Raw genomic sequence first — 12,150 nt, 5'->3', positions numbered from 1 at the left:
TGCCTCCAGGCCAATCTTATAGAGGTATTCTCTCAGCATCGGTTCCCTCTTTCCATATGACCCTAGCTTGTCCAGTTTACAAACAAAACAAAATAAAGTACAAAAACAAACAAACAATCAAAACCTAACTAACAAGCACATGGGTGTAAGAGGATATAGCTGCTCAGAAGGGAAGCCACCTATGTCTGTGGATCTTGGCTTACAGTGTTGGGTTTTGGTCAGGGAATAAAAGTTTGTTATATCTGCGATTTTAAATAGGAGGATGAAGTACCATAAGACTGAAAGAGATACGGCCAAGAAAGCAAAGCGAAGAGGAGGTTGCTAAAAAGCAAAGTGGTCCTTGGCCTGGCGTACTGAGAGCTGTGTACCCTCCCAGTCCATTTCCTGGCCCAGACCCCTTGTTCCTAGCCAATCATCATCTCCAGTCCTTTCCTCCCATCACTTCCTTACCTTTTTAGCCACACCAGCCTCCCTCAAATGTTCCAAAGACAAATCCCTGGGACTGATGGTCACTTGGACTCTCCCACCCACAACCCCCATCTCCCCCCATCTTTATTCCGGTTCTCCATCTCTCAAACTCTCAGCTGAAATAAAAATTAGATTTTACCTGTTTCCTTCATTCACATTCTGATAGAGGTTGGAGGAGATGAGGGAGATATAAATGGGGCCTGTGCAAAGGATGGGAAGTAACCCAGCCAAAGAGCTCCGGTAGGATAGACAGTTCTGAAGTGAGTATGTGTGCATACATGCTTGCATGGTTATATATAAACTACTTAAGGTGGATTGAAGACGATGTAAGAAGGTTCACAGAACATAGAGCATTTTCACAAGTTTTGTATCAGAGATATACTTTGAGGAGGAAAAACTGTTTTAAGGTTCTTTTGTTATCCTAGAGCAGAGACTATATAAATACATACTCCACTTAAATGGTGAAAGCTCTAACAGAATGTGGCTCCAACGCTTTTTGCCGTCAGCAATAAATACAAATCTAACAAGTGAGCTGTCTGGAAAAAGCACTCTCTGCGGGACTCACAAGCCCGGCAGCAATAGAACTACCCATAAATCTCCGCGTGGCGCGACGCACCCTGGGAAGTGTAGTCCACATCTGGGGTGAGGGGGGTTGGAAATCACTTTCCAGAGACACGGCCTCCCCGGCATGGCGGTGCCCGTTTGGAGCGAGTTCGTTTACTCTGTGCTGTGGCCGGGGCGGGGGTCTGGGCTATAGGCAGTAAGTGGGGCTGGGGAACTGGGCGCAGGGAGGGACGAGGGCAGCGTAGGGACGCCCCCGGCGGCCTGGGGTGAGACGTCGGGCCTCTGCTGGCGGCGCGTCCGGGGTCGGGCCGCGGGGACGCGCGCCTGGTCGCGCTCCTGGACGCTGGGCGGCCTGGTGGGCGGGAAGGCCTGGGGAGCGGCGTGACGGGAAGCCAGCCGGCGAGCTAGCTCGAGGCCGGCCTCGCGAGTTTCATTTGTTGAGCTTTTGTTCAGAGGACTGTGTTGGGAAGGAAAAGAACTACATTTTGGCCGTTCCTGTCACTTAAGAGCGTGTTCTCAGCGTTTTACCCCAAATGCCCCTTCCCCACACAAGAAACAGAACAGATTACCGCAGGTCCCCAGTTCTGGGGTTGGATGCCTGGGTATGTTTTGGAAGGCCATTGAACTCCATAGCTCTAACGACCAGAGTTTTTCCTTCCTCAAGGTACTTACTCCTGGCTCTCTAGTTTGGGGCCAAAGTGCTGAAACTACTGTCAAGAAGATTACTGTGCTAGGTTTAAGTCACAGAAACGCTGTGATCTGGTACAGTATGAAGGGATGGGAGAAGCTGAGATTTCATAATTGATGAAGGCTCCTCTCCTCCCCTCTCCCCCCCTCTTCCTCATTTAGTATTGTAGAATCCAAGAACAGTTATCGGTTCTTGTGGGCCAAGCCCTTTGTACTCTGTAACCTTTCTTTTGTCATGTGACTGGTTAAATTACCCTATAAAAACACGCACAGCCCCATTTTACACAGAAGTGATTGTTAGCTAAATAACTTGTCCAGGATCACACAGGTTAAGCAGAAACCCTTGTAGGTAGGAAAGACAAGTCAGGGCTCGCTTTCCCCAAAACACAAACTACTGTGTTTTCTGAAGAATGATTTAACAAAACAACTATGTTCAAATAAGAGAAAATTGGGGGGGGGTGGAGGTTCATTTCAAGAATGAGAACGTTTATGTAACATATCATTTTCTTTAAAGGATAGCGTTTAGTTCCACCATGTTTGGGAACCTATTTGAAGAGGATTATTCCAGTGTGTCAAGTAGTCACACTGGAAGAGGGAAGAAATTAAAGACTAAAGGTTTGGAGCCGCCTGCCCCTAGAGAATTCACCAATTTAAGTGGAATCAGAAATCAGGGTGGAACCTGTTACCTCAGCTCCCTTCTTCAGACGCTTCATTTCACACCTGAATTCAGAGGTATGCTATGTGACATGCATTTGAATAATATGTACCATGGGTTTTATATGTGATTGATTAGTTATGAAAAAAATAAAAGAAAATGAATCTTAAGGTGGATTCAACAATATGTGTTCATTGTCACAAAGAAAGACATACATTAGCCATTCTCTGAAGAAAATTATGAAGCTTACCATTTAGAAAATCTATTCTGTGTAGTGATATAGTGTTTCATAACAACAACAGCAACAAAAACAAGGCAAGGTATTTCTAATTCCCATAATTTAAAATACAACATAAAGAGAATTCTCTCATCTTTCTCCAGAGTAACAGTCACTTAAGACAGGGTTACATAGGCAGCTTGACTTCTGCAGTGGGAAAAGTTGTCACATTATTTATACACATCCATACATATCTGCATTTCTGAAATTCAGAGAACTCTGATTCTGAGCTGATCTGTCCTGAATTTGTTTGGCCTCGGAAACTAACCTGGCTGAAGCTTCTTGGGAGTTTTAGTTCTCTCATGAGGACGAACACTAATATATTCACAACAGGAATGTTAATCTATTTAGTTAGCATTGTCTGCCCCAGACCTTGATAGGAATGAAAAATAGTGTACAGACACCTCCTTCATCACTCAAAAACCTGGAAATTATGAATTTCAAAGACCAAAAGGAATTGAAGTAAGGAGCTTTGTAAAAGAAACAAAAACCTACTCAGATTAGCTGTATTACATGGCTGTGGTGAGTTACCGAGATTACAGACTGTGTCTCTGGAAACCACATGCTGGAAGCCAGGCAGCCTTCACCAAAGCCTTTATTTCTTGCCCATTTCTCCATTCCCATCTCTACACTCCAGCTTCTTTCACTGGCACCTCTGTCCTTTGATTCCAGCATGAGCCTTGTTTGGCCTGTGCATGATCCCGATTTAGGGGGCGGGGTCCCAATGTTCATGAATATGGAGCTCATATCTATTCCGAGGACAGTCTGGTTTGGCTTGTACTTAAATGCCAAGTTCTCACTACCATTCCGTTTATCAGATCTCTGGAATGTTCTGTTCCTCTGAGCTTAGACTTATTTTTCCAGTGATTTAGGACATATTTACTGTTGTCCACTTGTAGTGTGCCATTCTAATGTAGTGAACTGACAGATTTCAGAGTGGTATCTTGTGTCCTTGACTTCAGCCACTATATAAAGTTGCCTCCTGATAGTAATTCTTCTCTTCAGAATTTTCAGCATTACTAAGCAGTAATGAAGAAGGATATGGACCTTCCAGGCTTTAATATGGTTGAAGTTAAAAGGCAACTTAAAGTAAAAAAAATAAATAATAGCCTTAAGAACAGACTTGAGAGCATGTAGGAGGTGGAGCAAGAGAAGGGTCACAAGTTCAAAACCACATGAGACTGACCCTCTCTCAAAACAAAATGAAGAAAAAGAACCTGAACAGTAGCTATATGGCACACACCTGTAGTCTCACACCCAGGAGATTAAGGCAAGAAGATTAAAAGTCTAAGGCTGGACTACCCCATCCAGGAATCCATCCCATCATCAGCTATCAAACCCAGATACTAATGCACATGCCAGCTAGATTCTGCTAAAGGGACCCTGATATAGCGGCCTCTTATGAGGCTATGCCAGTGCCTGGCAAACACCGAAGTGGATGTTCACAGCCAGCTATTGGATGGAACACAGGGCCCCCAATGGAGGAGCTAGAGAAAATACCCAAGGTGTTGTAGGGGGCTGCAACCCTGTAGGTGCAACAACAATATGAACTAACCAGTACCCCCTGAGCTTGTGTCTCTAGCTGCATATGTAGCAGAAGATGGCCTAATNNGCCATCANTGGGAANAGAGGCCCCTTGGTCTTGTAAACTTTATATGACCCAGCACAGAGGAAGGCCAGGACCAAGTAGTGGGAGTAGGCTAAGGCTAGCCTGGGCTATCTAGTGAGACTGTCTCAAAACCTCAAAAAGAAGGCAAAGGGGAGGGACAAAGTAGATCCTGGAGAATTCCAGGAACTCGGCCTCTCCGTTAGTATACAGTACAGTTTATTTAGGGCATGGCGGGGGAGGGGGGAGGATTGAGGGAGTAGAGACAGATAAAGGCAGAGAGAAGGGTGGGGGAGAGAAGAGGAGTAGAGGCAGGCCATGAGCACCTGGAGAGAGGGTGGAGGGGAATGGGAGAAGGGGGCAAGAGCAAGCGGAGAAGAGAAGAGAGCAAGAGCAATAAGCTTCTCTTGTGTCTTCAAGCATGTAATTTGGCACTGGTGTGCAGTGTGCACTCTGCATGGTTCAGCATGGTCCTGCTGTTGAGGGGAAGGTATAATCTGGAAAGGGTAAGAAGGAACAGAGTACTGAAGGAGGAAAACAGGGACTTTTTGTGTAAATGTCTTTTATGGGGAGTGATGTTCCATTCTATTTCCAGTACATTGCAGTGAGGAACAGTGGGACGTTAGTCTTGAAAGCCCATGAGTGGTTTTGTTCCTTACCCTGTAGGTTTTTCTTCAGAGTAGGCACCAGTGTTCTTCAGTAAAGAGATCTATTCACCCCATTTACCACTTACCTCAGTGGAATGTGTCAGAAACACTGGAGGCCACTGCAGGGGCTGACAACTTCATTTTCAAGTAAGGTCATTGCCATGTCTTACTACTTACATAGAAAGACATTTACACACCAAAAAAGGGAGGCAGGGAGGATCTCAAGGTAGAAGATGTCCAGTCTTCTGTAACTCCTCATGGCTTTTGAATCCCGTAGCCAAAGACAGTGAAAACCAATATTTTTTTTAATGCTTATAGGTTGTTTGTTTGTTTGTTTGTTTGTTTTAAAGGGGGTGGTGCAGTGGACTCTACCCTTAAACTACACCTTAGTCTTTGGATTTTTTTTTTTTTTTTTTGGCAAAGTCTTCTTATAGAGACCAAGTTGGCCTTGATCTCGAGATCCTTCTGCCTCTGCCTCAGGAATGTAGGGCTATAGGATGTCCCATAATGCTCTGCCTGCTTATGTTCTGAGGATCTGTCATACTGAAGTGTCACTTGATGTCTGTTCTTAGATCTGGTGGACAAAAATCTTAAAAGAATTTGAAATGTGTAGATAAAGGAGACAGATATTGCCTTAGTCATTTCTAAGTCTTTTCTTGATATTGCTTAATGGGGGTCTTGACTTAAACAATTTTCTAAGAAGAAGCCGTATCATTTACATATCTAACTCTACTTTTTTGTTTAGAAGCTTTATTTTCTCTTGGTCCAGAAGAGCTGGGTTCTTTAAAGGATAAAGATAAACCTGATGCAAAGGTACTAAATGTATAATTTATTGGGTTTCTTAGAATATTTGGGACTTGTTTAGGGTTTTTGCATGTGTTTGTGTGTTGTGTGAATGCCTGTGCAAATACATGTTTGCTGGGGGAAAGTGTACATCTATATGTATGTGAGCATACAAGTGTGTGGATGTGCATGTGGAGGCCAGGGGTTGATGTCCTCCATGCTCACCTTATCCATTGACATAGGATCTCTCTCTTGTATTGTTTGAGCTCTTTCCCTAACCCAGTTGTCACTGTGATCCTGACTGCCTCCTGAGAACTGAGATTAAGGCCACCACACCCACCCCGAATTTAAGTGGGTACTTAGGGATTTGAACTCCAATGCTCATTCTTATGTGGCAAACACATTATCCACTGCAGCTTCTCCCTAGCCCAGGAAATGTGTTTTAAGGAAAGAATTAAGTGCCTTATTCATAGAAAACATTTATTACAGAGTATCATCTTCATTGACAATGACTTACCTCATAATTAGCAGTGAAATTACCCCCACAAAAGAATAGCTTTTCCAACTACCATGCTGCTATTATAAACATGCCTGGCTTTGCTGTGCTTATTTTCAAGGCAAAGGATAGACTTGGAAACTCTCCATGCTAGCTGACCAGAACATTCATTCCGTGCACTAGCTTGCCATGCACTGAATACACGGAGGAACCCAAGAGACCAGTGTTTTCTCAATTTTGTGTTCTGGAAATAAATTGAAGAAAAATATAGGACATTGTTTGTACATTGCTGTGGTGGACTTGTCCAAAGCATAACTGTAAGCATGCTCTTCCTGCTGGACTCGCACTCAGAGGCTTCTCACCGCACTCAGGCTCTTGTCTGTGGGACACTGGTGATTTGTGGTACAGGCACATGCTTCAAAAACAGCTGTGTGCTAAGAAATGAAATTAGTGGATGTCAGTTTCTTTCCAGTCTGTTGCAATCAATGCTTTTGTAGTATGTATTTTTAATGTCATGGGAATATAGAGTTGTCACAATAAGCATTCCTGAATGCTTATTGTCCCTCTGAATCATTAAAATTGGCCTGCACACTGGGCTGTGAGAGGTCCTGCTTTCTGGCCTGGAGCTAAAAGAAAGGCAGGCAGGTGTAGGCTAGCTGCTGAGATCTGAGCACCTGAAACGTGGCTACATTAACCTGGAATGTGTGTGTATGGAGGTATTTTAGAGGAAAAAAATGAAGTATGGGAATTGTATGTCTGTGATCATTTATGTGGTTTGCTGGGACCCATTTGAATTTTTAATATTGATCTGAACTATATCAAGGGAGAAAACTATCCAGATCACTAAAACCTTTTGGACTGAATAGAATTTTCAAAGGACTGAATCCTAAGTAGTTCTCCCTCTATAATGAGGGATTCGTGCCTTTTCTGCTGAGTGAACCAGAAGACAGGAGAAAACCAGTCTAGAGCTTTTGAAATCCTCACTCTACTTGTGAGCATTTGTCTGGACATACATACACACCTCTTTCCTCAGGTTCGGATCATACCTTTGCAGTTGCAGCGCTTGTTTGCCCAGCTTCTGCTCTTGGACCAGGAGGCTGCATCCACCATAGACCTCACCGACAGCTTCGGGTGGACCAATGATGAGGTAGGAAGGCACCAGCAGGGAGGGAGATGTCCACCAGCTTCACATCTTGTTTAATGTCCTTTAATTGTGTCTTAGGGCCTCAGCACACTGGAGTGTCTTCACAGGTGAATATTTAGAGGATTACTGAGCATAGGCTGTTTCAACTAGCTGTGACTTGGGACCAGGAAGAAAGTTGTTAATATAAGAAGGGCTGGAGAGATGGTTCAAAGGTTAAGAACACTGACTAATCTTCTGAAGGTCCTGAGTTCAAATCCCAGCAACCACATGGTGGCTCACAACCATCCGTAACAAGATCTGATGTCCTCTTCTGGAGTGTTTGAAAACAGCTACAGTGTACTTACATATAATAAATAAACAACTCTTTAAAAAAGATGTATTTTTTATGTATATATTTTTCCATATATATATATATATATATATATATATATATATATGGAGAAATACAAAAGTCGATTTTTGAAATTTGTACTGAGCAATTTTTGTTTCATTCAGTTGAGCTAACATCCACGTTACTTACTGTTTAGGGGTCAAACTGCTCATCAAATTTTCAGTCTTCAGCCTTTTCAGAAGGCTGCCCACCTTGGTGGTGTGCTTCTTGTCTGACTCTGATGAGAATGAACTGCCATTAGATCAGCGCTTTCCCAGATCTTTTCATTTCCCCTTCTTGACCCCTGACTTTTCATTTTTCCACACTGAACCTTGTATCTTCTGTAGACATGACTCACTGTTCAGTTTGTATTCCTAAAAGGTGTTTCACCATGTGCAAACAAACATCTGTGGTAACACTTAAGGGTCTTGTCAGTACATCAATCCAGACAACTGACGACTGTTTGTGGTCCATTCCTGCAAAGCTCTCACTCGTGGCCTTCTAACAGGAACATGCCTTCATCCAGTGGGACTATCCTGTGGGGTTAAAGCAGGGATTGGGTTTTGTAGCAGGTGGCAGCATATCTGCTCAAGAGGCATGTTACATTCTAGATATAGGACTAGTGCTAGGGCTATATTATTCTTATCTTTATATTCTCTTATCTTTGCCTCTAAATCATAACCACTTAATGTGGTTTTCATGCCATAAACTTCACTCTGTCAAACCTGCAGTTCAGTGGCTTTTAGTATTTTCACAGAATTAGGCAGCTATCACACAGTCAATTTTAGATTGTTTTCACTGTTCTGAAAAGAACGCCCCCTGAATTTACAGTCACTCCCCACCCGCCTCCTCCTCCAGCTCTTCGTTAGTCTGTAAGCTGCTTCCCACTTAAGAGATCTGCCTGTCCTTTACATTTCATAGGAGTAGAGATAGACACTATGTGATCTTTTTTAGCTGACATGTTTCACTTAAGCTAATGCCAAGGTTCATCCCTTCTTGCTGCCCAGTGAGCCTCTGCTGCACGGATCTGCCACATCTCAACAGAGGCTTTTCCTTGCATTTGAGCTTCCACTAAGTTGCTGGCTTCATAATTCTTAAAAGTCCTGAAACACTTTTCTTAGTTTTTTTACTTTTTCTAAGTAAACTAGTAGAAGGTCTTTGAGGTTCTTTTGCCAAGTAAATAGTTGTTTAGAAGTAGCCCTTGGAATTTTCCCTTCCGTTCAAACTAGTGATATAGGATAGATTTTCATTCCTTATAAATTTATATTTTATATTTTAAAAGGCAAGAAAAAGATCATCAGTCTCATACACAGCGTCAGCTTTCACCTCTTTACCTGCCACATGTCGCATAAACTTCTTTCTACATTATCCCCTGGCTGCCTCTCTTTCTACACCCTGAAGTGTTCCTCTCTTTCCCTTTGGCTTTCCTTGATGAAGGCAACAGTGGCATCAATGTGTCTGGGCTGAAAGACACTTTGCAGTGTCTGTGACACTGTTAGTGTCTATGGGATGGGCTCAGTAGCACTTGCTATTCTGTTTAAATCCCTAGAGGACTTGGCTCCTGGTTCTCCCTTTCTTTGCCCTTTTCTGCCTCCCAGGGATAGAGCACACCTTGGAGGTACAAATTGTTCTGAAAGACTAGTTCATACATGACCGGTGACTTAGAATGGATTAAAGTAAGAGCCAGTTTGAATTTGAATTCTTCTCAGCAATACTACATTACTCTTATTATTTTTGTTGCTTTATACTTTGAAGTAGTCAATTTTGGCTTCTGCTGTACCTTCCTGTTGTGATCTAAGTGAGGTTTACCTGTGTACATACGGCTGGCTTACACACTGTTCTGAATCTGTCCTGTTCTTTCCTTCTCTCCTCCTTATGACATGGGCAGGTGGGTGTTCTCTCATGATACAGAGTGCACTTCATAGTCAACAGAGTGGGTTAAATTGTATGTATATACTAAATACTGCCTAGTCCTATTTCTATTTTGTAATGTAAATAAATTAAGGTGGTAATGTTTTAACCTGCTTAGTTATTCATGCATCTCTTCAAAGCTTTTCTTATGTGTTTCTATTAATGATAGTATTCTTTAAAATTTGTTCTTAAAAACTTTGAAGCAAAAGTTATATTTAAAGTCTGCTGTTTTAGTTGGGCATTATGCCTATAATGGAAGCACTCAGATTCAAGCAGGAAGATTGCAAGTTTAGAGCTAGCCTTGGCTACCCAAAGACCTTGTCTCAAAAACAAAAACTATTTCCTGTTTTATAGGAAATGAGGCAACATGATGTGCAGGAACTTAACCGAATTCTCTTCAGTGCTTTGGAAACTTCTTTAGTTGGGACCTCTGGCCATGACCTCATTCATCGTCTATACCATGGCACCATTGTGAACCAGATTGTTTGCAAAGAGTGTAAGAACATCAGTGAGAGGCAGGTAAGCAGATAGGAATTCCTCTGGTAACAAACTATTGTAAATTATAATTTATACAGTGAAGTCTGTTGTGTTCTCCTTCCAGCCCATGAGTCTTGGAGACTGAACTCAGGTTGTCAAGATTGGCAGTAGGGACTATTCTTTACCTACTTAGCCATCTCAACAGCCTGTAGGTTCTTGAAACAGTTTTTATTCAGTGCTCTGATACTTGTTTTTTATTTATTTATTTATTTATTTATTTATTTATTATTATTTTCTTTATTTACATTTCAAATGCTATCCTGAAAGTTCCCTGTACCCCGCCCCCCACCCCTGCTCCCCTACCCACCCACTCCCACTACTTGGCCCTGGCCTTCCTCTGTGCTGGGTCATATAAAGTTTACAAGACCAAGGGGCCTCTCTTCCCAATGATGGCTGATTAGGCCATCTTCTGCTACATATGCAGCTAGAGACACNAGCTCAGGGGGTACTGGTTAGTTCATATTGTTGTTNCACCTACAGGGTTGCAGCCCCCTACAACTCCTTGGGTACTTTCTCTAGCTCCTCCATTGGGGGCCCTGTGTTCCATCCAATAGCTGACTGTGAGCATCCACTTCTGTNTTTGCCAGGCACTGGCATAGCCTCACAAGAGGCCTCTATATCAGGGTCCCTTCAGCAGAATCTTGCTGGCATGTGCATTAGTATCTGGGTTTGGTNGCTGATGATGGGATGGATTCCCGGATGGGGTAGTCTCTGGATAGTCCATCCTTTCATCTTAGCTCTAAATTTTGTCTCTGTACCTATATCCTTTCATGNGTATTTTGTTCCTTATTCTAAGGAGGAATGAAGTATCCACACGATGGTCATCCTTCTTGGTTTTCTTGTGTTTTGCAAAATGCTGATACTTGTTTTTAAACAGAAGTTTGGGGAGATGTTTACATGTGGTAACTCATGAAACAAGCCAGTGTAAGGAAAGCCCTCTAAGGAGCTTGAGAGGCGGCTCAGTGTTCAGACCTTGATGCTGTGCTTCAAAGGACTGATGTCTCATTCCCAGTACCCATGTGCTCACAGCTGCCTTAGCTCTAGCTCCCAAAGATCTTCTGACCTCTGCGGGCACTGGCACATAATGTGACCTACACACACACACACACACACACACACACACACACGTATATAAATATAGAAGTTTAATTATGGAGGTAATAAAAATACGATATCAAGGAATATTTAACAAATTTCCAATTAAATATTAGGTTTAGTTTGTTTATATCCTTCAGGAAGTGTCTTTGCAGTGCGCTTATATTTATATAGTATATAAACTGTCAGGAAAAGCTGTTAGTTCTGTTTGAAGTATGATTTTCATTTCTTTGTGATAATACAGATTGCCCATTCAGCTTGATTGGGAATTTGTTTGGGTCCATGTTGTCATCTCTGTTGTTTTTCAAGTCCCGCTTAATAAGTGGTTTCATTTCTAAACATTTAGTGAAAATATGGTTTTGTTATGGCAAGGATTCTAGGGAGTTTCTATATCTGACTATCCAAGTGGAAACTGTCATACCATTTTCCATATGTATTCGCTGCCAATTTAGAAATAGATGTAAACATATCAATATATACATGTATTAAATATATCTATGTCCTTTTTCTTTTTCTTTTTCTTTTTTTTTTTTTTTTTTTTTTTGTGGTGGGGGTGATCCTCAAGCTTGAGCCCAGGACCTTACACTTTTACAGATGCCGGGCAAAGGTGTTACTGTGAGCTGTAACTCCAGCCTCCTCTTTTGAAAGAAGAGTTGGGGATAAATAGTACAACTGGGCCTTCTTACCTGTGTCACTAGAAGCTGTCTCAGTCAGCCTACTTGAAAATAACTAAGATTTTCTGTGAATCTTTGACGGACTGAGCTCTAATGGAGTGATTAACAAAGCAGTGGTTAAAATAAAAAAAGTATTAGCAGTTACTTAAGAATTTTGGGGGGCTGGTGAGATGGTTCAGTGGGTAAGAGCACCCGACTACTCTTCTGAAGGTCCTGAGTTCAAATCCCAGCAACCA

At 42.4% G+C, this 12,150-nt stretch overlaps 1 protein-coding gene across 1 annotated transcript in view; it reads left to right on the top strand.

The window, feature by feature from the left end:
• The first annotated feature begins 1,121 nt into the window (after positions 1-1,121).
• Usp40 (ubiquitin specific peptidase 40) overlaps positions 1,122-12,150 on the top strand; it is a 70,087-nt gene continuing 59,058 nt past the window's right edge. Inside the window, exons 1-5 of the mRNA XM_021198545.2 lie at positions 1,122-1,228; positions 2,234-2,451; positions 5,650-5,717; positions 7,217-7,330; positions 9,963-10,127. Of these exons, the coding sequence (XP_021054204.1) occupies positions 2,253-2,451; positions 5,650-5,717; positions 7,217-7,330; positions 9,963-10,127 (546 nt within the window). The 5' untranslated portion in view covers positions 1,122-1,228; positions 2,234-2,252. The remainder of the gene's footprint in view (positions 1,229-2,233; positions 2,452-5,649; positions 5,718-7,216; positions 7,331-9,962; positions 10,128-12,150) is intronic.

This window comes from Mus pahari, chromosome 5 (assembly GCF_900095145.1).
Source record: "Mus pahari chromosome 5, PAHARI_EIJ_v1.1, whole genome shotgun sequence".
Lineage (NCBI taxonomy): Eukaryota > Metazoa > Chordata > Mammalia > Rodentia > Muridae > Mus > Mus pahari.
This window is presented reverse-complemented; position numbering and strand designations above follow the sequence as displayed.